General features: G+C 44.2%; 1 protein-coding gene across 1 annotated transcript in view; it reads left to right on the top strand.

The window, feature by feature from the left end:
• The window catches only part of LOC138296482 (uncharacterized), a 1064486-nt gene that overhangs the window by 207464 nt on the left and 831665 nt on the right, over positions 1 to 25357 (top strand). The window contains exon 12 of the mRNA XM_069235627.1: positions 13830 to 13998. Coding sequence (XP_069091728.1) covers positions 13830 to 13998 — 169 coding nt within the window. The remainder of the gene's footprint in view (positions 1 to 13829; positions 13999 to 25357) is intronic.

The raw sequence follows: 25357 nt of genomic DNA, 5'->3' as shown, positions 1-25357 counted from the left end.
ACATGTAAAAAATGAGGAGGAACCAAAGCGGGTCCAAAGGGGTAGTTTGGAAAAAAACGTTTTTAAGCTCACAAGAAGGACAGAAGTTTTATCGGTATAGATGCAACAATGCTGGGTGGTAGGAATTTTGTGGATTCCTGCGGATTCCATAAGGTTCCATCACAAAAATGTGGGAAAAATGTGTGATTTCAAGCAAAGTTGGAGGTTTGCAGGGCATTGTGGGTAAGAAAATGGTGCAGGGTGCATGTGAAGCACACCATCCTGGACTCACCCAGATGTTTAGTTTGCAGATCAGTCTAGGTCTTGTATATTTTTCTACATGGCAGCGTCCCAAAGTCCAAAAAGTGCAGCCCTCACCATTCCAAGTGGGATGATTTTGGGAGCTAGACAAGCTCTCGTGGTCCAAATGTAAAACCAAAATCCAAAATAATCAAATGTCCTCTTGCGTGCCAGGGATAAGATGTTTTAGTGTGTGGGGGGAGAGCTGAAAGACTGTTACCCCCCTAAGTTGGGGTGGGGGCATAGCCATGCCCATACTGGTTGGTAGCCCCCACCCCACTTTTTTTTTTTAATTCCCTGGCATCTAGTAGGCTTTCTGCCCCCCGGGGAGTGAATTAGGGGTAATTGCCCCATCTGCACACTGGTGGGCAGAACAACTTTGTCCCCATTTATATGGGGTGGAGGTATGGCCATAACCCCACCCTCTTTAAAAAAAAAAAAAATCTTCCCTGGTGACTAGTAGGCTTTCTGCCCACCTTGGGGGCAGATGGGCCTTACAAAAATAGGCCGATCTGCCCCCAAGGTGGGCAGAAATGGCCAACAGTAATGTGCCCCCATGGGGAGTGACCCTTGCCCAAGGTGCTGCCCCCCCCGAACAAAACACACACACACCAATCCCTGGTGCCTAAGTGGTTTCTGCCCCCTTGGGGGCAGATCGGCTTAATAGAAATAGGCCGAGAAATGGCCTAAAATAAATTTGTCCCCCAGGGGAGCAACCCTTGCTTAAGGGGTTGCTCCCCATCTGTAAAAAATAAAAAAATAAAAATCCCTGGTGCCTAATTAAAATAGACCGATCTGCCCCCAAGGGGGGTAGAAGTGGCCTAAAATAAATCTGCCCCCCAGAGGAGCGACCCTTACCGAAGGGGTCGCTCCCCTTGAGTGAAACTGACGTCAAAAGAAAATCCCTGGTGTCTAGTGGTTTGGCCTAATACAAATAGGCCAATCTGCTGCAAAGGGGGGCAGAAATTACCTAAAAAGAATTTGCCCCCAAGGGGAGTGACCCTTGCCTAAGGGGTCGCTCCACACCTCTTAATTTTTTTTTTTTTAAATAAGCCCTGGTGGCTAGTGGCTTCTGCCTACCTGGGGGCAGAAATGGCCTAATAAATAATTGCCCCCCAGGGGAGTGACCCTTGCACAAGGGGTCGCTCCCCTTTATAATTTTTGTAAAAAAAAAAAAAAAAAAAATCATGGTGTCTAGTGGCTTCTGCCCCACCCCCCCCCTTGGGGGCAGATCAGCCTAATTAAAATAGGCCGATATGCCCCCAGGTGGGTCAAAAATGGGCTAAGAAATAATTACTCCCCATGGGAGCAACCCCTACTCAAGGGGTCGGTCGCTCCCCTTCTTCATTTTTGTAAAAAATAAAATAAAATAAAAACTCTAGTCTAGTGGGTTCTGCCCCCCTGGTGGCAGATCGGCCTCTGCCTAAGGGGCCACTCCCCTATAAGTAAATACACATAAACAAACATCCCTGGTGTCTAGTGGGCATTTCTGCAGCCTGATAGCTTCATGATTGGGCTGCAGAAATGCTCAAAGAGACATCAAAGGAAAGGAAAGTCCTTTTTTTTCATTTGATGCCTCTGCCTGCCTCCAGCCTCTGAGCTCCCAACGCAGTGGAGGTGGCCTCTGATGTTCATCAGACGTCAGTGGGGGGAGGGGTCAGGAGTGGAAGGGGAAGCGATTCCCCTGCCAGACCTGCCCAGGGAAGAGGGGTGGGAGGCCATCAGGGGAGCGCTAGCGCTTCCCCCGAGGGCCAGGTCCAGGACGTAATGGTTACGTCCTCGGCACCCAAGCGGTGCAGCCGAGGACATAACCACTATGTCCTTGGCACCCAAGGGATTAATAAGTAGCATTTTGTCAGCAACAGTAACCGACATCCATAATCTTGCATGAAAATAAAATAAAATTCCATTGTTTTCCGTCCGGACACTTGTATCTTTCAAAAATACAAATACACCAAACTATACTTTTCTATGCAGGCATTAATTGCGTTTGTGTAACTTTTCAGCCGAAGAAAAGTACCAACTTTGAAATATATTTCATGAATTTATTTATTTGCACAGTATTTTCTTGTGCATACTTCAGGCACGAGGAAAGCGCACCATAAAATACAACAATACTTTTGCCAAAACACACTTCACACTTCCTACTTGTAATGTTGCATCTGTTAGTCATGGAAAGACACAACAGACCAGAACAGACCAGCAAGCTAGGCAGTTTCAAAAATTTTACAATACTTTCCCGTTATACATAGAAATAAATGTGTGCTCATTTATTTGTAGTGCACATTTAAGTCCTACTGTATAAGCAACTACAAAATGATGTCGTATGCATTTCTAATTTGTTAATTAGCTTTCTCAGGACCATCCAAAAAGCAGAGTATAAAATATAGAGGAAATATGTAAATACTGGACACAACTCTGTTCCAAGATAAAACCTTTACCTCCTTAGTCAAACTTCTGTGTGCTATGGTGATTTTGAGAATTTTACCTGTCAGGCCCTTTCTTCTCCTCCTCTATCTAGAAGGGAGGTAATGAGACTTTTCTCTGACTCCTCCATAAGATTGGAAGCCTCGTTAGAGTTATCCCTACAATGCCTCTTGTCGGCCTAGCAAACCTCTCTGTAGGATGCCCTTGCCCTCATTCTACTCTCCTCACAACCTACTACTCAGGACTTTTTGTCACACATTGGGGTTGAGACATCTTCTAGTACGTTAAACATTGGAATTAATGTTGAATCAGGAATGTTCTTTGGTATGTCAAACAATGGTGAAACTTGTGATGCTTTCAAGAACGCCATTAAAAAGTGTACGCACCTTAATGCTGAGCGCTCAAAGCAGTCCTCAGACCCTACTCCCATAAATGGAACTTTCTAGTAATGACGAGAACCTAGTTTCCTCTCCTCCTGGATCAACGAGGAAGTGGAAATGGACATGGACTTTACTTCAGATTGTGATTTAATTTCTCAGTTGCCATGCTCCTGTCTACCATGTTGGGCACTAGGTCCCAGCAGAGCTCCCTCTGTCTTAAGAACTCGCAACACATCCTAGTCCCCCATCCCTCCTTATTAATATGCCTATTTTCTGAGCCAATATGTTACCTCTGACAGGTAATCTGTAAGTATATATAAATACATATACATAAGCTCTCAGTAAGGATCCAGTTAGGTGGTATTGACTCCTCGTAAACATTGTGACTAGCACAGTGCCAGGACACCACACCTGTGGACTAGTTCTTTCTGTAATCAGCTTCTCTTAAGATGAATCTCATCTGCCTTTAGTGATTATATGCAAGGGCTAAAGAGATCTGCAACTCATCCCTGCCCATCTTAGGTTCTTTTGGCTCCTTCCCCTGAACCACACCTGGGCCCATATTTATACTTTTTTAGCACCACATTTGCGTCATTTTTTGACGCAAAAGCGGCGCAAATTTACAAAATACAATTGTATTTGGTAACTTTGCGCTGCTTTTGCGTCAGAAAGCGGCACAAATGCAGCGCTAAAAAAGTATAAATATGGGCCCTGGTGTCACCATCAGTATCTCTTCATGATTTGGTAGAATAGCACTACTGCCTATTATGCTCTGCTGCTGTGCACCAACATGCTACTTCTACAGTTTACTGGCAGCAGCAGACACTTCAGCTCATGTGCATTCTACAGTGCATATGTGTAAGGAAATGGCTCCCTGTTGCAGTTACCCTCCACTTTTTGCCTGATACTGATGCTGACTTGACTGAGAAGTGTGCTGGGACCCTGTTAACCAGGCCCCAGCACCAGTGTTCTTTCACCTAAAATGTACCATTGTTTCCACAATTGGCACACCCCTGGCACACAGATAAGTCCCCTGTAAAAGGTACCATTAGTACCAAGGGCCCTGTGACCAGGGAAGGTCCCTAAGGGCTGCAGCATATGTTGTGCCACCCTAAGGGACCCCTCACCTAACACATGCACACTGCCATTGTAGATTGTGTGTGTTGGTGGGGAGAAAAAGACAAAGTCGACATGGCATCCCCCTCAGGATGCCATGCCACAAAATACTGCCTGTGGCATAGGTAAGTCACCTCTCTAGCAGGCCTTACAGCCCTAAAGTAGGGTGCACTATACCACAGGTGAGGGCATAGCTGCATGAGCAATATGCCCCTACAGTGTCTAAGTCAATTCTTAGACATTGTAAGTACAGTGTGGCCATATTAAGTGTATGGTCTGGTAGTTTGTCAAAAACGAACTCCACAGCTCCATAATGGCTACACTGAATACTGGGAAGTTTGGTATCAAACTTCTCAGAATAATAAACCCACACTGATGCCAGTGTTGGATTTATTAAAAAATGCACACAGAGGGCATCTTAGAGATGCCCCCTGTATTTTACCCAATTGTTCAGTGCAGGACTGACTGGTCTGTGCCAGTCTGCTGCTGAGAGAGGAGTTTCTGACCACATGTGGTGAGGGCCTTTGTGCTCTCTGGGGACAGAAACAAAAGCCTGCTCTGGGTGGAGGTGCTTCACACCTCCCCCTGCAGGAACTGTAACACCTAGCAGTGAGCCTCAAAGGCTCAGGCTTCGTGTTACAATGCCCCAGGGCACTCCAGCCAGTGGAGATGCCCGCCCCCTGGACACAGCCCCCACTTTTGGCGGCAAGTCCAGGGGAGATAATGAGAAAAACAAGGAGGAGTCACCCACCAGTCAGGACAGCCCCAAGGTGTCCTGAGATGAGGTGACCCCTGCCTTTAGAAATCCTCCATCTTGATTTTGGAGGATTCCCCCAATAGGAATAGGGATGTGCCCCCCTCCCCTCAGGGAGGAGGCACAAAGAGGGTGTAGCCACCCTCAAGGACAGTAGCCATTGGCTACTGCCCTCCCAGACCTAAACACACCCCTAAATTCAGTATTTAGGGTCTCCCCAGAACCTAGGAAACTAGATTCCTGCAACCTGAAGACAAAGAAGGACTGCTGACCTGAAGCCCTGCAGAGAAGACGGAGACACCAACTGCTTTGGCCCCAGCCCTACCGGCCTGTCTCCCCACTTCGAGAAAAACTGCAACAGTGACGCATTCCCTAGGGTCCAGCAACCTCTGAAGCCTCAGAGGACTACCCTGCATCTAAAAGGACCAAGAACTCCAGAGGACAGCAGCCCTGTTCCAAAGAAACTACAACTTGCAACAAAGAAACAACTTTTAAAGGACTCCACGTTTCCCGCCGGAAGCGTGAGACTTTCCACTCTGCACCCGATGCCCCCGGCTCGACCTGCGGAGAAACAACACTACAGGGAGGACTCCCCGGCGACTGCGAGCCCGTGAGTAGCCGGAGTTGACCCCCCTGAGCCCCCACAGTGACGCCTGCAGAGGGAATCCAGAGGCTCCCCCTGACCGCGACTGCCTGCTTCCAAGAACCCGACGCCTGGTAAAGACACTGCACCCGCAGCCCCCAGGACCTGAAGGATCCGACCTTCAGTGCAGAAGCGACCCCCAGGTGGCCCTCTCCCTTGCCCAGGTGGTGGCTACCCCGAGGAACCCCCCCCCTTGCCTGCCTGCTTCGCTGAAGAGACCCCTGGGTCTCCCATTGAAATCTATTGCAAACCCGACGCCTGTTTGCATACTGCACCCGGCCGCCCCTGTGCCGCTGAGGGTGTACTTTCTGTGCTGACTTGTGTCCCTCCCAGTGCCCTACAAAACCTCCCTGGTCTGCCCTCCGAAGTCGCGGGTACTTACCTGCTGGCAGACTGGAACCGGGGCACCCCCTTCTCCATTGAAGCCTATGCATTTTGGGCACCACTTTGACCTCTGCACCTGACCGGCCCTGAGCTGCTGGTGTGGTAACTTTGGGGTTGCCCTGAACCCCCAACGGTGGGCTACCTTGGACCCAACTTTGAACCCTGTGGGTTTACTTACCTGCAAAACTAACCAATACTTACTTCCCCCAGGAACTGTTGAAAATTGCACAGTGTCTAGTTTTAAAATAGCTTATTGCCATTTTTGCTAAAAATGTACATGATATTGTGTTGATTCAAAGTTCCTAAGATACCTGAGTGAAATACCTTTCATTTGAAGTATTACTTGTAAATCTTGAACCTGTGGTTCTTAAAATAAACTAAGAAAGGATATTTTTCTATATAAAAACTGATTGGCCTGGAATTGTCTTTTGAGTGTGTGTTCCTCATTTATTGCCTGTGTGTGTACAACAAATGCTTAACACTACCCTCTGATAAGCCTACTGCTCGACTACACTACCACAAAATAGAGCATTAGAATTATCTCTTTTTGCCACTATCTTACCTCTAAGGGGAACCCTTGGACTCTGTGCACGCTAATTCTTACTTTGAAATAGTACATACAGAGCCAACTTCCTACATTGGTGGCAGCGGTGGGATACAAGACTTTGCTTTTGCTGGACTACTCAGCCAATACCTGATCACACGACTAAATTCCAAAAATTGTCATTATAAACTGATTTTTGAAATTTGAGCTATTTTTCTACATTTTGAAAAGTCCTGCTAGGGCCTTGTGTTAGTCCCTGTAAGCATTTATTTTAGAGTTTAAAAGTTTTGTAAAAGTTTGGATTAAGTTCTAGAGATAGTTTTAGATTCTTAAAAAGTATTCCAACTTTTAGAGAAATAATGTCTACTGAAGAAGAGACAGTGGTGGAGCTCAACCTCACCCCTTACGTGCATCTTAGGATGTCAGAGATAAGGACTCTCTGGAAAATCAAAAAGATAAAAAATGGGTCCAGCTCTACCAAAGTACAGCTCCAGGAGCTTTTGGCAGAGTTCAAAAGGGACCACCCCTCTGAGGATAATCTGTCAGATGGGGAAATTAGTGAACAGGAGGATGAATTCCCCCCTCCTGTCCTAAGTAGGGAGAACAGGGTCCCTCAAACCCTGACTCCTAAAATCCTAGTCAGAGAGACTGGTTCTTCCATAAGGGAGTCCAGTACCTCTGAAAACATTGAGGGCAGCCTCAATGAAGATGACCTCCTGTTAGCCAGGATGGCCAAAAGATTGGCTTTGGAGAAACATCTCCTAGCCATAGAAAGGGAAAGAAAAGACATGGGTTTAGCTCCCATCAATGGTGGCAGCAACTTAAATAGGGTCTGAGAGAATACTGACATCCTAAAAATCCCCAAAGCGATTGTAACAAAATATGAAGATGGTGATGACATCACCAAATGGTTCACAGCTTTTGAGAGGGCTTGTGCAACCAGAAAAGTAAACAAATCTCACTGGGGTGCTCTCCTTTGGGAAATGTTCACTGGAAGGTGTAGGGATAGACTCCTCACACTCTCTGGTAAAGATGTAGAATCTTATGACCTCATGAAGGCTACCCTGATTGAGGGCTTTGGATTCTCCACTGAGGAGTACAGGATTAGGTTCAGGGGGGCTCAAAAATCCTCGAGCCAGACCTGGGTTGATTTTGTAGACTACTCAGTGAAAACACTGGATGGTTGGGTAACTGGAAATGAAGTGCATGACTATGTTGGGCTTTATAATTTGTTTATGAAAGAACACATTTTAAGTAACTGCTTCAATGAAAAGTTGCATCAGTATCTGGTAGACCTAGGTCCAATTTCTCCCCAAGAGTTGGGAAAGAAGGCAGACCACTGGGTCAAGACTAGGGTAACCAAAACTTCCACTGGGGGTGACCAAAAGAAAGGGGTTACAAAGCCTCCCCAGGAGAAAGTGGGTGACACTAGAAATAAAGAAAAAGAGTCCTCTGTAGGCCCCCAAAAACCAGACCAGGTGGGTGGGCCCCAAGACACAACCCAAAACAAAGGTGGGTACCAGGGTAAGAACTGGGATGCCACTAAGGCATGGTGCCAAAACTGTAGACAGACAGGGCACCACACCAAGGACACTTCTTGTCCCAAAAACAAACACCCTAGCAAAATCCCAGGGGTGACCAGTGTAGCCATTGGGGATGACTCCTCGGATGAGGAGGTCTTCATAGCCTTCAACTGGAAAAAGGGCCCAACAGGTGAATTGGAGATTCCAGAGGAAAGTAGACACTTTCACCACCTACTGGTGAATGGAATCCCAGCCACTGCCCTGAGAAACACTTGTGCCAGTCACACTATTGTGCATGACAGGCTGGTGTTCTCAAACCAGTACATCCCAGGGGAGACTGCCAGAGTAAGAGTTAGCCCAGACAGGGTCACTGATAGGCCTGTGGCTTTTGTGCCCATAGAAGTGGGTGGGACTTTTAGCTGGAGAAGGGTGGTAGTCAGTACAGACCTCCCCCTTGATTGTCTCCTTGGAAATGACTACCCAGAGGTTAGTCAGTGCCCAAGAGAGGAACTGGTCCAGTGCCAGTCCTCTCCCAAGGATTCTGGAGGTGCAACCCCTGCAGTAACTGCAAGTAGGCCCCAAAAGAAAAAGAAAGGAAGACAGAGTAGGAAAGGTGGACAACCTTTAGCCAAGGTTCCAGCAAGCCAAAGAGATTCTGCTCCAGTAGGGGAGAACTCCAAAAATGGCACTGGTAACGTCCAACCTGACCCACAAGAAGTCCTGGCTAGTCAGGCAACTGATAAACCTGAGTGGGTGGCTCCTCAGTTAACAGAAGAAAGAGTGGAAGAAGGGTGTTTACTACAATATGTAGTAACCCCCCACTCTTACACAGCAGACAGGCAGCTTGAACCCAAAGAAGCCGGTACCTTAGCTCCTTCCCTTGCAGGTGAAGAGCTAAAGGTGTGGTTCTGGGCACTGACATCTGTCAGTGGCCTCTGCCGGGTGTTAGCCTTTATGTCTGCACTATCCTTGGCATGGTGGTCTGACCCCATGCCAAATAGCAAGTTAGGCCCCCTGACCCTGTTGGTCATGGTGGGGTTACTCCAGCTCTGGGTAACCTCTTTGGGTAAGCTAGGGGTGACCCTGGCTAAGATAAGATTAGCAGAGGTGGATACCTCTAATCCCACAATACAGAGAATGGGTGAAGACATTAAAGGCACAGACAAGAGGCAATTCAGACTAGGTCCTATCACTGTGGAAGTGGGTCAGTTCCCCAGAGAGAATGACCGGAACAGGAGGATGAAAGGCAGAGTAGGCCCTGCAACAAACCAGCCTACTTCCTCTACTCTTCCTCGCCTGACAGACTAGGAAGACTCTCCCAGCTTTGGCTGAGTCTCCTGGCCTGTGGGCTGGGGGGGGGCTTGTGTAAGGAAATGGCTCCCTGTTGCAGTTACCCCCCACTTTTTGCCTGATACTGATGCTGACTTGACTGAGAAGTGTGCTGGGACCCTGTTAACCAGGCCCCAGCACCAGTGTTCTTTCACCTAAAATGTACCATTGTTTCCACAATTGGCACACCCCTGGCACACAGATAAGTCCCTTGTAAAAGGTACCATTGGTACCAAGGGCCCTGTGACCAGGGAAGGTCCCTAAGGGCTGCAGCATATGTTGTGCCACCCTAAGGGACCACTCACCTAACACATGCACACTGCCATTGTAGATTGTGTGTGTTGTTGGGGAGAAAAAGACAAAGTCGACATGGCATCCCCCTCAGGATGCCATGCCCACAAAATACTGCCTGTGGCATAGGTAAGTCACCCCTCTAGCAGGCCTTACAGCCCTAAGGCAGGGTGCACTATACCACAGGTGAAGGCATGGCTGCATGAGCAATATGCCCCTACAGTGTCTAAGTCGATTCTTAGACATTGTAAGTACAGTGTGGCCATATTAAGTATATGGTCTGGGAGTTTGTCAAAAATGAACTCCACAGCTCCATAATGGCTACACTGAATACTGGGAAGTTTGGTATCAAACTTCTCAGAATAATAAACCCACACTGATGCCAGTGTTGGATTTATTAAAAAATGCACACAGAGGGCATCTTAGAGATGCCCCCTGTATTTTACCCAATTGTTCAGTGCAGGACTGACTGGTCTGTGCCAGCCTGCTGCTAAGAGAGGAGTTTCTGACCCCATGTGGTGAGGGCCTTTGTGCTCTCTGGGGACAGAAACAAAAGCCTGCTCTGGGTGGAAGTGCTTCACACCTCCCCCCTGCAGGAACTGTAACACCTAGCAGTGAGCCTCAAAGGCTCAGGCTTCGTGTTACAATGCCCCAGGGCACTCCAGCTAGTGGAGATGCCCGCCCCCTGGACACAGCCCCCACTTTTGGTGGCAAGTCCTGGGGAGATAATGAGAAAAACAAGGAGGAGTCACCCACCAGTCAGGACAGACCCTAAGGTGTCCTGAGATGAGGTGAACCCTGCCTTTAGAAATCCTCCATCTTGATTTTGGAGGATTCCCCTAATAGGAATAGGGATGTGCCCCCCTCCCCTCAGGGAGGAGGCACAAAGAGGGTGTAGACACCCTCAAGGACAGTAGCCATTGGCTACTGCCCTCCCAGACCTAAACACACCCCTAAATTCAGTATTTAGGGGCTCCCCAGAACCTAGGAAACTAGATTCCTGCAACCTGAAGACGAAGAAGGACTGCTGACCTGAAGCCCTGCAGAGAAGACGGAGACACCAACTGCTTTGGCCCCAGCCCTACCGGCCTGTCTCCCCACTTTGAGAAAAACTGCAACAGCGACGCGTTCCCCAGGGTCCAGTGACCTCCGAAGCCTCAGAGGACTACCCTGCATCTAAAAAGGCCAAGAACTATCGAGGACAGCAGCCCTGTTCCAAAGAAACTACAACTTGCAACAAAGAAACAACTTTTAAAGGACTCCACGTTTCCCGCCGGAAGCGTGAGACTTTCCACTCTGCACCCAACGCCCCCTGCTCGACCTGCGGAGAAACAACACTACAGGGAGGACTCCCCGGCGACTGCGAGCCAATGAGTAGCCGGAGTTGACCCCCCTGAGTCCCACAGTGACACCTGCAGAGGGGATCCAGAGGCTCCCCCTGACCGCGACTGCCTGCTTCCAAGAACCCGACGCCTGGTAAAGACACTGCACCCGCAGCCCCCAGGACCTGAAGGATCCGACCTCCAGTGCAGAAGCGACCCCCAGGTGGCCCTCTCCCTTGCCCAGGTGGTGGCTACCCCGAGGAGCCCCCCCCCCCCCCCTTGCCTGCCTGCTTCGCTGAAGAGACCCCTGGGTCTCCCATTGAAATCTATTGCAAACCCGACGCCTGTTTGCACACTGCACCCGGCCGCCCCTGTGCCGCTGAGGGTGTACTTTCTGTGCTGACTTGTGTCCCCCCCGGTGCCCTACAAAACCTCCCTGGTCTGCCCTCCGAAGTTGCGGGTACTTACCTGCTGGCAGACTGGAACCGGGGCACCCCCTTCTCCATTGAAGCCTATGCGTTTTGGGCACCACTTTGACCTCTGCACCTGACCGGCCCTGAGCTGCTGGTGTGGTAACTTTGGGGTTGCCCTGAACCCCCAACGGTGGGCTACCTTGGACCCAACTTTGAACCCTGTAGGTGGTTTACTTACCTGCAAAACTAACCAATACTTACTTCCCCCAGGAACTGTTGAAAATTGCACAGTCTAGTTTTAAAATAGCTTATTGCCATTTTTGCTAAAACTGTACATGATATTGTGTTGATTCCTAAGATACCTGAGTGAAATACCTTTCATTTGAAGTATTACTTGTAAATCTTGAACCTGTGGTTCTTAAAATAAACTAAGAAAATATATTTTTCTATATAAAAACCTATTGGACTGGAATTGTCTTTTGAGTGTGTGTTCCTCATTTATTGCCTGTGTGTGTACAACAAATGCTTAACACTACCCTCTGATAAGCCTACTGCTCGACCACACTACCACAAAATAGAGCATTAAACTTATCTCTTTTTGCCACTATCTTACCTCTAAGGGGAACCCTTGGACTCTGTGCATGCTATTTCTTACTTTGAAATAGTACATACAGAGCCAACTTCCTACAATATGTATTACCATTCATCAGCAGTGAATTTCAAAAACAGTTCAGTAATCCAGAAGAATATACACTCACAAGCCACAGCTCCCCAAAAAATATGTTGGGTGTGCTTTTTACATAGAAATCCTCAGCTTACACTGTGCAACTACTGTACAATCCTTCATCATTAGACTGCTCATTAAGAGGGTGAAGCTGCAGAGATCCTGTAGATAAGATCCCCCATACTGACAAAACCTCCTACAGTTAAGTAGTTTATACTTTCAATGAGGGATGTCTGTGGCTCATTGTCTTTAATTTTGCAGAACCGGCATCATGACTCTAAAATGTAAGCTTAGATCATTCTCCCTCTGGCAAAGCACTAAAGGTCGTCTTAAAAAGAATATATGGTAAAGTGTCCTTGAGTCTGACTTTCAGTCTTAATTGTAAGCAACTCAAACAGATGGTTCTCTGTTATTCTGTGTTTCAAATTTATACTTCAAGATTCTATGGCGCCAGCAGCACTTGTGCTTGTTATTTTGTACAATCTTTCGTCATACACACAAATTGATCTCCTAGTGAAATTTTTTATTTTATTTTGTAGTTCTTGTTGTTTAATGTGCATTGTAACAATATTTGCCCTGTTCTTTTTTTCAAACAATGTTCACAAAAGCAAGTAACAACATGTTTCTCAATAAGACCTTTACATTTAGCATATCCTGTTTCTTACTCAAGTGTGTTTCTTTTTGTAGCAACCTTTTATTATTGTGTTCTCCTTCTCTTTGTGATGGTTCAAGAATCTAATTATTTGACTGATTGATATTAGAAATGTGGCTGTACTGCTACCAATGATTTTGTATTCCCAGTCCTAATATCCGATTGATGTCCTAGCAGCAGGTGTTTGGTTTCTTTTTTGTATTGCCCATAAACATTAGCTTAGAAGAGCATTTCATTGTAGCATAATGATGTGTATTATAGATCACACAATATTTTAAAGAGGTCTGCTAGCATGCAGATGGTATTTTTCAATGTTACCATTAACATTATAAACAAGTGTGTTCCATTATTTTTGCTGAGAAAGTAGTTTGTCTCTGTCTTAATATGTGGTTGAGATAGTATTTTTAGTCTTTCAAATATGGTCTAAATCTCCATCAAGCTAAATTAGATTCCAATGTTTCTTTAATGTTTTCTTTTTCTTTCCTTACTTTATTATTAAATATTCCTTTTCACATTAATTAATTTTGAATTCATTGCTTAGTTTTATGAAGTAATAGTTCTCATGTGAAACGCCTGGAGTACATGAAGATGCTTGTTCTGTGAGGGGGCTTCCTAGCTTTGAATGAGTTCAGCATAACTGGCATAATGGCAGAAACAGTTGTTTTCATTTTAATAATTGAGAGTAAGGTTTATGATTTTTGAGGAGTGCTTTATGGAAAACATATTTTTCAACAACTCTTTTTCTTTGCAGACTAGTGTATTTCCACATGTTATCTATTAATCTGTGGCTGAACAACAAAGCCTATTTGTAAACTTACATAATGTACTGAAACCAAACCCCTCTTTGGATTAATTACTTCAAACATGTATTGCTTTATTGACTACAGAAAAGATATTCATATTTGTGGAACCATTATTTTGCTCATTTTTTAATTGTGCACCTGTGTTATGCCTGGTTATTACATTTATGAATTATTCTTGATTGCATCTGGGTATACCTATTCACTTTTGCTAACAGAGCACATTACTTGTGGTGGGTTTGTTCCAGATCTCCCAAGAAGGACCAGCCCTGCCCACGGAGCAGTATGAGGTGGAGCGAGAAACGGCAGAACACAGCTCAGAATTCGAGCTTCTCGAAATGACCAAGGATGGAAACTATAATGGAGACGATGATGATGGCGAGCTACAACTTTCAGTTGAAGAAAAAGAAATATTAGGTATGAAAGAACAGGAAGTAATGAATAGAGTAAAATAATTGCTTTCAAGCAGTGTAACACTCAATCTCAAAATAAAATATTTCACTAGCTTTAGATATTTGTACTGCAATTGGTTTTATAATGAGAGTTAAATTTTTTGATATTCATGTATTTGTTTAATTCATTATGTAAGACAACTTGTAAATATATTAGCATACCACATGCAAAATGTTTCAACATGAATAACAATTCAGAGAAATGTGATGGATGTGAATAGTTTTCACTTTAAATATTTATTTAAAAAACCTATTGTGTCACCAATTTGTGTATGTCAATGGGCTTCAAACAACTTTTTAATTCAAGGCTGTAGTTTTGTCGTCCCATTTTTAGTCTGGCAAATTGTTAAATTGCTGATGGAAGGTTAGAGTTTCCACTTTTCGGCAATATGCATTCTTTGTCTCAATCCATTCTTAGTGTGTAGTCTCTGTACCAGTTTAATATGTTTTGCTCTCATTTTTATAGGGCCCATGGCCTTTGAAAAGAAAGATCTTACTCCTCATAGCATCACAGGTTCTCTTATAGGGTGGCTCTTGTCACCTTTATAATGCAAATGTTCTGATGGTTGTGAGAAGATCTCTTGTTTGCCATCAATGGCATCTGGGTTTTCCATTTCTGTTTGCCATGGCGATTCATTAGACTTTCCTGGCTCCTGTATTTCCCTACAAGGAGTATTTTTGCATTCAAGCCTGATTACTGTGTCATTGGTTTATCAGTGTGTTAGAGAGCCTGCAGAGGTTTGGAACAGCTCCATGCATAGCTTTGAGAGCAGTTAGTAGACTCCAATTAACCTGTGTGTCCAGATAAAGTATCACCAGAATTTGTGGCCCATTCTAAAATTTTAACTTATCCAATGGAGGTTGTAACATTGATCTCTCACAGGAACATAATATTTTTGTCAAACCTCCATAACGTCTATCTTTTTATTATTTGAACCTACTTATATTCTTCCTAATTTTGTCTTCTGCTCTCAAGGTGGATTGACTGGTTCCAAATTTTTGTCCCTCTACCTCCAAACGGTTCAGTGTAGTCAGATATGCCTTCTTGCTCTTGCTATCCCTTTATATAGAGAAATGAAGGCTTTATAGGTCTCTACAGTGGTGATGATTGTGAGGAAAATGGTTCAAAAACGATAAAGCTGTACTCTGGCCTACCTTGTACATCACCAGTCTTAGCAATTCCATTTTACTGATGAAACTTCCTCTCTTGGCTCTATGAAGTGATACTCAAAATTCATTGTAGTAACACATCTCAGTTGCACCAGGGATGAGGTGATTGCAGCTTTGGTTTCCTCCTATATAATTTTGTTCATTCTTCTTACACTCTCATTTAGGATATACAAAGCTACCTGATGTGTATTTCACAGGGTTTTCCTTTCTGGCCACCTCCACATTTTAATGTGGCTCAATAAATAATTTCCTACACATCGATTGCGTGCACAACCTGGTCTAGGACACTCAAAATTGGATGGTCGGATTTAGGACCTGATTTAGATGTTGGCGATCGGGTTACTCTGTCACACATCTATCCCGTCTGTTGAAATCTAAATCCCATTATTTCCTATGGGATTTAGATTTCAGTGGACGGTGTAACCCACCTGCCAACATCTAAATCAGGCCCTTAGTCAGTATCCCCATTATATAACTCTTCGTAGAGACATTAGGGCCTGATTACGACCTTGGCGGACGGTATACTCTGTCACAAACATGATGGAAATCTTGCCCACCTTATTACAATGTCCATTATATCCTATGGAACTTGTAATATGTTTGTGACAGAGTATCCCATCCGCCAAGGTCGTAATCAGGCCCAAAATGTGGCAATTTGTGGTGGTTATGGATTTGATACCTGGATCTTGTGTCAACCTGTAGTTTATTTTCATAAAGGATCATCTTTAGGTTGGCAGTGCAATATAGTATCAAGACATTGGATTCCATAGTCAACATGAACTTGCACCTTCTGCTTTTAACAGAAACTTGGTTCAATGAATCTTCTCAGCACTTAATACGGACCTTCTTATTCTGTACACCTATTGTATTATGGAGCTATGCAGAAAAGGTAAAATCGCTGTCCAGAGGGTTATTGTGGGACATAAAAACACTATTATCTGTACACATGTGGAGTCAATGTTCTATCATACCTTCTAAAGCCTCATTGTAGAACCCAAGTCTATACCCACAGGAGCTACCAGAGTCAACATAATCTATCGCCACCATGGACCAGTAACTTCTTCATTGAACATTGGTGGCTCATTTCCTGTCAACTTATTTTGTCAAACAAAAATCACATTTTTGGAGGTGACTATATTCTACACTGGGGGAATCTTAATGGCACCTCTATCTCTGTGCGTTCATACTTCCTACATGCTAACAACATTCTCCAATACTGTTTTAAATCTAGTCACATAAAAGGTACTATTGTAGATCTCATTATTACCATGTAGGATTAGCTGATGGTCCATGTTATTGTTGTTATCTTTTTCTTCCGGTTCAAGGCTTTGAGGCTAAAGTAACAGCAATACCATGTCTGTCCGAAAATTAAGCAGTGAAATTACCCAGCTCTGCAAATGGGTCAGCGAACAGCAAAAAAAAGAAGAAACAAGAGAACTCTGGTCCGTGGACATAGTGCCCTAGCCTCTTCTAATTATATGAAAGGCTGCAGAAGAATTGGTTCCACTAGAACAAACTGCAAAGAGATAAATACATCTACAAAACCAGATCTCAGTTGTGAGCAGACCTTTGAAAAATCCTGTCTCCCATGAAGACAACATACATTGTATGGGCATTGTTTACTGAGGAGCATTCTTATTTTAAGGAAATATGGAGTTCTACTTTTTAGGGTCATTTCTAAAAAATAAGATTGGGTATCCTAACCTAAGCTGACAAAGTATGTAACTCTAAAATAGTAATTCAAACAAAAATATGATTTCTTGATCCTTTGGTCTGTGTATTGTATTGTAAATGTTTTGATTTAAACTTACTAGTTGCTTACATTTTCACAGATTATGTTTTTTTGGCATAGTGGTGATGGTGTATTATGTAGTGTTGGGGGCCCTAGACTCTCATGCTGCTAAAGGGATGACACAGACACATGGTTGTAGTTGGTACAACTGACCCAGGGCACTTGTGCATGTCCTCTTTTATTTGCAGGGTCACCTGACTGGTGACGCCTGTGATGGATGGGTGTGGGGTGAGTGTGGAAGCCAGCCTTCAGCAGAGTGGCTGGTAGAAACACTAGAATGAGTCCAGCTGGACTCAACATATCAAAGTAATTTGAATGTATTGTGTCAAAATATCAAGAGTCTAAATCCAGATTATTTTCCGGGTGTTATGTCGTTAATAGATTAAGAGATGTCATTGGCTGACTGAAGGAAGTGTGTTATTTTTCTTTTATGTAGGGCCCTACCATCAGCGGACATTAAAGATCCCAACTCCATATGCTGTTATCATTTACGTAATAGGTGTTTGGTTCTGTGTCCATGACACATCTGCAAATCTATGTTGGTACTCCAAATAACGTCACTGTGTCATGTTAGGCCTTCCACTTTCTTTCATGAGTGGGCGACTGTGGCCAAAAACCCAGGAGTCTCTAATGTAAAATCTAAAAACTACATATGGTGTAAAAACATTGTTAAAGGAATAGAATGAACTTTTTGGAATGCTACAGACCATGAATTTTTGTCGGCTCAATCACTGAGTGGCCACATTTTTTGTACGTTTGGTCCTTTCTTGCCCTAAAGACGTTCTAGGAATCAAGCAATTATCTTTTTTTTTTTTTTTTAGAAAACGATTGGTCATAAATCTCAGGTACATTATCATTTTAATGTATGTACAGTGTGACATATTTTCACATTACATCATATGTTGGGGGGAAATATCAATGGAAAGAGAGAAAACGACATCAGTGACACATATTAAACGTCCCTTATGCAAAATACTTTTAAAACAGCTGTAGCCATGTCTGATGTAATCACTTAAGCCCTTTATTACCCTGCGGTTATAAGAAACCTGACAAATGAGTTTCCACCAATCATTTAGAGACTGGGGTATCTTATTAACCAATTCACGTGCAACACATAGCCGTGCAACAATAATAGCAATAGATATTATATACATATTGCAGACACAATACTATTGACATCTAATTTCGTCTTCAACATGATATTAATTGTAGCTAACTCTATATCGCAACACTAATGCATCGATAAATGCTGTGTGATGTCAGTTTATTATACCCTCAACTGCAGGCAACTAGCAAACATAACTGTATTGGATGCCTGCTGCCTGCATCTTGGGCACCTTTTTTAACATCAGTTTTTGTTAGTTCCCACCTACACTATTTCCTCTGGTTATAAGAAAAAAACATGTACAGAGCTTTAAATTGTTAAAGCTTAAGGTTAATGGAAATTACCAGAGAACTAGTGAGATTGTGAGCTTCCTCTATATCTTCTGGCTGAATTCCCTGCACAGTCTTCCTACTTCATATATGAGCCAGTTCTCTCATGTGAAATTCGATGTCCTAATTGATTGTTTTATCAAGTTTCCTAATTAATATTGTCTCTTTGGTAGAGTATATAAGTGATAATACGTCCTGATCTGTGGAGCAGATATTCTGGGCAACTTTCTGAGCAGCATAGTCCCTTTTTTGTAAGTATTGAAAAAACTATATTGCAGTAGATTAAACTACTCAACTAGCCCTTGGAGTCACTCTGGTAGTCCTGGAATCAAGCAGCAAGGCAAGACTCTGAGATAAAAAGCAGGTCTCAAGCAGCATGGTAATCCTCTGAAATACAAGGCAGGCCTTCCGAGTGTCCTCCGCAGGCCCAAGAGTGAAATGAAGAGTGGGTCCCAGGGTTCTAGCTTTATAACTTGAAGTGGAAAAAGCTTCTGGAGACACGCCCCACCCAAAAGATGGGTCTGGAATTTTCTTACTCCCTGTCCATGCTCTAAGTGGCCTGAGGTGAAAAAAGGGTAGTGTGAAGTTATTTGTGAGTATGCTGAGGTAGCTTCTTTGAAATGAAAGTGGGGCAGGAAACAGCTCCACCCCTCCCACTGTAGTAGATGTCACTGTCACTGTGTGGAAGGAACACACAAAGACCAACTGCCTTGCTAATCATGGCTTGAGACCCAGGACACAGGCTGCAGCCACCAATGACTGGGAAAAAAATGTAAACTTTCTAAAAGTGGCATTTTCATAAGTGTGACTTAAAATCAGAGTTTACCATTAAAGAGGATTGTAAATGATAATTCTTTAGTGGCCAAACATGAGATTTCTACTTATTCCTAAACAAAAGTTATCACTTATTAAATGTAATCAGAGAACCCCATGTCACCCTATGAGAGAGGTAGGCCTTGCAGTAGTGAAAAACAAATGTAAGAGTTTTTCACTACCACAACATGTAAAACGTAAAAGTCTTAACTTTTTAGGGTTGTGTAGGCCTTACCTTACTGGTGAAGTATATGAGTTAAAATGAAGGTTTAGGCTTGGCAAAGGGGTTATTTTGCCAAGTTGAATTGGTAGTTTAAGCAGCTAATGGGATATTATGGCAGGCCTGAGATATGTTTGAAGGGCTACTTAAGTGGGTGGTACATTACGTGGTGGTACATTACGTGCTACTGGTCTACTAGTAGTATTTAATATACAGGTCCTGTCTCTATGAAGTACCACTTTACCAAGGACTTATAAGTAAATTAAGTGTGCCATTAGAGTGTAAGTCAAGTTTTGCCATGTTTAGAGGAGCGAACACAAGCACTTTAGCACTGGTTAGCAGTAGCAAAGTGCACAGAGTCCTAAGGCAAACAAAAACATATTTCAGCAAACAGGAGGGGAGAAGGCACAAAGTTTGGGGGTAGACCACCCTAAGGCTAACAGGACTAACATGTAGCTCCGATCCTCCCCCAGCTGGAAGTAGGGAGAGCTACCTATCCTAAATGAAGTTCTCATTATTAAGGCAGACAAACCTGGATAGATAATCAGCATTGGAATGGTCTGACTTAGGGTGGAATTCCACAAGTCCATTCCCTGTAGGGAGATGACCACCTCAACAGTTTCAGATTCTCACTCCTCATTTGCATGAGCCATCTCAGGGGCCCATGGTCTGTCTGAACCAGGAAGTGAGTCCCAAACAGATAGGGTCTCAGCTTCTTCAGTGCCCAGACCACAGCAAAGGCTTCTCTTTCAGTAGAAATCTGCCTCTGTTTCCTGGGACTTAACCTCCTACTGATGAATGCTACATGTTGGGCTAGGCCCTCCTCATTCAGCTGGGAGAGCACAGCCCCTATGCCATGCTCTGATGTAATAATCAGAAGTATGAACTCTTTGGAGAAGTCACAAGCCTTCAGTACAGGCGCTGTACACATGGCCTCCTTGAGGGTCTCAAAGGCTTTGCGGCAGGCCTCTGTCCAGGTCACCTCCTTGAGGTGCTGCTTTGAAGTCAGCGCAATCAAGGGAGCAGCAATCTTGCCATAGCCCTTGCCCAATCTATGATCTCCAGTGAGGCCCACAAACGCCCTCACTTAAGTCTGAGTTTTTAGGGGGTGGAGGATAGGTGTCCCAGAACAGGATGGTCTCAATCTTGATCGGAAGAGGCTGCACAGTGGCCCTGCCCACTAAGTGTCCCAGATACACCACAAACCTCTGCCATATCTGACACTTGCTAGCCTTGATAGTCAGGCCTGCCTGTTGCAGAGCCTGAAGCACCTCCTGGAGGTGAAACAGGTGGTCCTCCCAGCTGGAGGTGAATACAGCTGTGTCATCCTGGTAGGCTACACTAAAGGCCTCCATTCCAGGCAGGACCCTGTTATCCAACCTCTGGAAGGTGGCAGGTGCATTCTTCAACCGAAAGGGCATTACCCTAAACTGGGAGTGGCCCTCTTTAGTAGAGAATGCTGACCTCTCTTTAGTCCTCGCAGTCAGGGCAATTTGCCAGTATCCAGAACTCAGGTCAAAATTGCTGAGGAACTGTTGTAGGACCCTTGATATGGGAATGAGATATATGCCATTTCACTGCTACTTTGCTGACTTCCGTCCAGTCTATGCAACCAACCAAGGAAATGGCGGGCAGACCCTTCTTTCAGGTAACGGGGTTGGGTGTTCCTTCAATGGACTAAGTACGGGTAGATTTGGGATACCACTCATATGTTCTCGCTTACAAGCATGGTGTTTGGGTAGGATTGCTATGTACATGTTTATTCCAATATGCTGGGGTTGTTTATTTTATTTTCACTTGTGATAGCAATCCTGATTGTGCTCTGTCTCATCTTCCTAATAATTGGAGCCCATATACTTTAATGTAGACTGCAGTATTTCCAATAAATGCATTGAAAACTATCCTGCATCTTCCTTTGTCTGCAAACATGCATGTGAGACGTGTGCTAATGAGAGAAAGGTGTAAGATCTGCCGACCACAACTTTTTGGAGGAGTCACAGAGTGTCTTGTGTCAGGCTGCCACAAATCACCTTTGCTTTTCAGGTTTGAGTGAGGTGCTGCTAGCTAGCGAAAGGGTTAGGCCGACAGCTACCAAATGGTGTGGGATTGACTCAGTCACCCACAAGCAGTGGTGCTGCCGCCCAAACCCAGCTGTCTCCTGTTCCCCATACATTCTTTAAATCTATTGTCTTTTTCCAAAACTCATAGCCCTCAATAGCCAGCTGGGAAACAATGGAATCAGAGTAGATCAATTAGGTATCGTTAGAAATATTTTTTTCACTTTAGAGAGAGGTCATTTGAAATCTTTTACCTCAACATTCTTGGCATCATGCCCAGTAAAATATGCAAACTTGCCTACATATGTTTTGGAACTTCCCACTGGTGGAGTCAGAGTAATGTTCATAATGATGATAGCAGAACATTTCCCCATAATTTGCTTTTGACATGTAAACATCTTCACTTTCAAATACAGTATATTATTCAAGATGAGAAAGCCTTGAGTCCCATTTGTAGGAATGTCGAAGACATATGGAATTTGAATAACCTCAGTAGGTCCAAATATATAATTTGGTACTTTATTCCAAACATTCCCATCGGGAAACAGAAGAGCTGAAATGTTCACAAGGGACAAGTCTCTTCAGACCTTATGGGAAGACAGTTACAGTGTTAAAACTACATCCAGCAGTTCAACAGCAGAGCGTTCAGGAAGATCAGTAAAAAGAAAATGAGGACAAAACCAATCCAAAGCAGGAAGGCAAGCAATGTCAGCAGTATCCATAGATAGTATCATGGACCAGCCAAATAATTGTTTTTAAGCCAAGTGTAAAGCTTATGTGCTCTTGATAAAGGTGCAGGTGCTGATGCAGAAGAATTTGAAGAAAAGAAATCAATGTCGGCAAAGTAACCAGAAGCAGTTTGTGCAAAAACTGGAGCCAGCGCAGAACTGGCAGATGTATCTAAAGTCAGTGGCTCACAATAAACAATGTCATCCTTTTGTATTGAATTGGAATAGTAGAGAGCTACATTTTGGATGTTTCTTGTCGATGAAGTGGTGACAGGAACTGACAAAAGTTCATTCTTTGCTCTCCCCAAGTTCAGGGAGACAATTGTAGCACTGATAGTTGTGGAAGCATTGTTGAGTGCTTAAAGAGGTATACCCCATTGGGTAGTGAGAGAGGCAAGGGAACTACCCAGGAATCCTCATGGTCTACTGTGCAGGATCGGCCACATTGTGCAATTTGACATTGTCACTTGAAAAATAATGGTTTTCTTTAGAACCAGGCAGCAGTGGTAAAATAACAGTTCTGGTACCGTGTATTCCCAGGACTGCAACTGGGGCTCGATATCATGGGCCAAACTCCTTCGCAGAAATTTTTTCAAGCACTAGGGGTGGCGGAGTAGGCAGATGAATTTTCATCACAGAATTGTTGCAATTCCTGTATAACAGTGAGACGTTAATTTGTCAAAGGGTATTTCTGCCACCACCGCACCAGGACTATCAAGATCATGGACATACATAGGTATCCCAAATAAGACATCATAAGGGTTACGTCCTCCCAAGGACCTCCTGGGTAGATTATTTAGTGCTCTCTGTATCCCATATAGGTGATGAAGCCAGCTACGACCAGAAATTAATACTCCCGCTGTTAAGGATTGCTTTAAGTCTCAGTTCTTTCTCTCCACTACCGAATTACCCTCAGGATGGTATGGTGATTAGTAATGGAGTTGAACACCCATCGTTCCCATGGTGTCTCTAAATGCCCTAGAGATAAAGCCAGGGCCCTGGTCCTAATGGAATACTGCAACTGCATATGTCCCAATGAAGACTTGCAAATCTTTAACAACTGTTCAAGTGACAGCCGATCATTGTGGCCATACCCATAGGAATCTGGAACATGAGTCAACAGCGACTAAGATGTATTTGTATGCATCATCAGGTTGTAAGGGGCCACAATTCTACAGGTACACACATTGTAGTAGTTTGTTGGACACTAAGAGGAGAGTCTGCAGTAGGCGTTTGATAGTGGTCCTTTTAATTTGTTGGCGGTTGTCACAACAAAGGACATACTGTTTTGTCTGTTTGTATTAACCTGGCCACCAATAGCGTTTTTGCACTAGAGAGATGGTAGCCGCCACACCGGCATGGGCAGAAGCAACACCCTCATGCTCTGCTTTAATGAGATCTAATCTCTGATCTTGGTTGGGCATCACATGATCACCTACCCCTGGAATTGTTGCAAATGCAATATTTTGGGCACTGAGGTGGTAGGAATATTTTGTAGGGTATGCTTTTGGTAAAGGTTTGCCGTCAGCCGAAGCTTTCACAGCAGCCAGTGACTCATCATCCAGTCATATGAGAACAAATAATCACAGCAACAGAAGCCATAGCTACTGTATATTTGGCAGCTTCATCAGCCAAATAATTTCCTACAACGTGTATTCCTACTTGTTGATGGCCCAATGTATGAACCACATGAGCTTTTGGTAGCTTGTCTTCAAGATCTGCTACCCTCCTCCAGTGCTATGCCCTGTGCCATATTTACAAGGTGGCGTTAACCTTCACTTTGCGTGGAAAGGGGGTGCAACAGGTGTTGCTGTGGGTGTGCCAATGGGTGTTGCTGTGGGCATGCCACAGCAACACCCATTGCATCTTGATGCTGCCTCAGATTTAAGAGTTTTCATAAACCGGAGGCAGCGCCAAAATCTAACACCACCCCAGGGATGGCGTTAGAGTGGCACAGCGAGGAGTTTTGCTATTTCTAGGTGTGCTGCATTTTACAGCACACATAGAAAGAGAAAATCACCATTTAAGATTGTTTTTGTGCAGGAAGGGGCTCCTTCCTGCACAAAAACAATCTCCCCCTCAACACAGCCATCCTTACACTACGGTGCAAGGGTGGATGCGTTGGCGCATGGCAGCAAATTTAGTGCCGGCACCAGGGGAAACACAGGGGTGCGCTGTATTCTGGTAAATACTGTAGTGTGCATCCCTGCATTATGAAAATGATGGTGCACGATGCTGCCAAATTTGGCACATCCTTGTGCACCGTCATTTTACCTTAAATCTGGCCCTTAGAGTCTTAAGCTCTGCAAGTTGTGCAGTTTCCTAGGGTTTGGAGTAAGTATGTTGAGGGTGGAATTTACCATCCCTTAGTTCCCTGCCAACAGCTGCGCAAGCAGCAGAGTATTGGTGTTTAGTTCCTATAGCTGGTTGTGCTGAACCATCAGTATAAATGATGATCCGATATTGGTCGAGAGGCAAGATATTAGTGGACATGGGGTACTCAAGATCATTTAGAATAATTCTTGGGTTTGAAGTTTTGGGTCAAAAACATAATCGAAATCAGTGGCCGTCAGAGATGTTGCCCAATAAATCCAAAGATATAATGCTTTTGCTTTCAGGATGCTAGCTTTGGTGACAGCCTCAAGGGCTGGTACCGGGGTAACAACAAGTATGCATTTCAGCTGGGCAAGTGTCCTCTCCATAATGACAGCCATCTGTACAGAAGTCAGTAGTTTTTCATTTGGGGCGAAGTGTTGTTCAGCATTGGAGTACAAATGTGATTTGTACGTTATGAGGTGATGGCCCCAGGAATTACTCCGATGACCAACTTTGTTTTTGTTGTCACGTGTGTAAGTGTTGTGCTTCTAGTATGCCTTATAATGCTCTTAGAATTCGTGTGTGTTCAGGTGTCCAGTGTTTGCTTGAGAAGTCTGGATGAATTAGATCACAAGGAGGTTGTATGCATTGTTCATAGTCAGGAATGTATGTTCTGCCAAAATTGAAGAAACCCAGCAATGACTGCAGTTTCTTGATGATGTTTGGAGGTTGAAGAGTGTATTTTTCTGCAAAGTGTGGAGCTAGACTCTTGCCCTCATCAGATAATCTGTATC

Source organism: Pleurodeles waltl, chromosome 5 (assembly GCF_031143425.1).
Source record: "Pleurodeles waltl isolate 20211129_DDA chromosome 5, aPleWal1.hap1.20221129, whole genome shotgun sequence".
Classification (NCBI taxonomy): Eukaryota; Metazoa; Chordata; class Amphibia; order Caudata; family Salamandridae; genus Pleurodeles; species Pleurodeles waltl.
The sequence above is the reverse complement of the archived record's forward strand: the minus strand, read 5'-3'. Positions and strand labels throughout refer to the sequence as shown.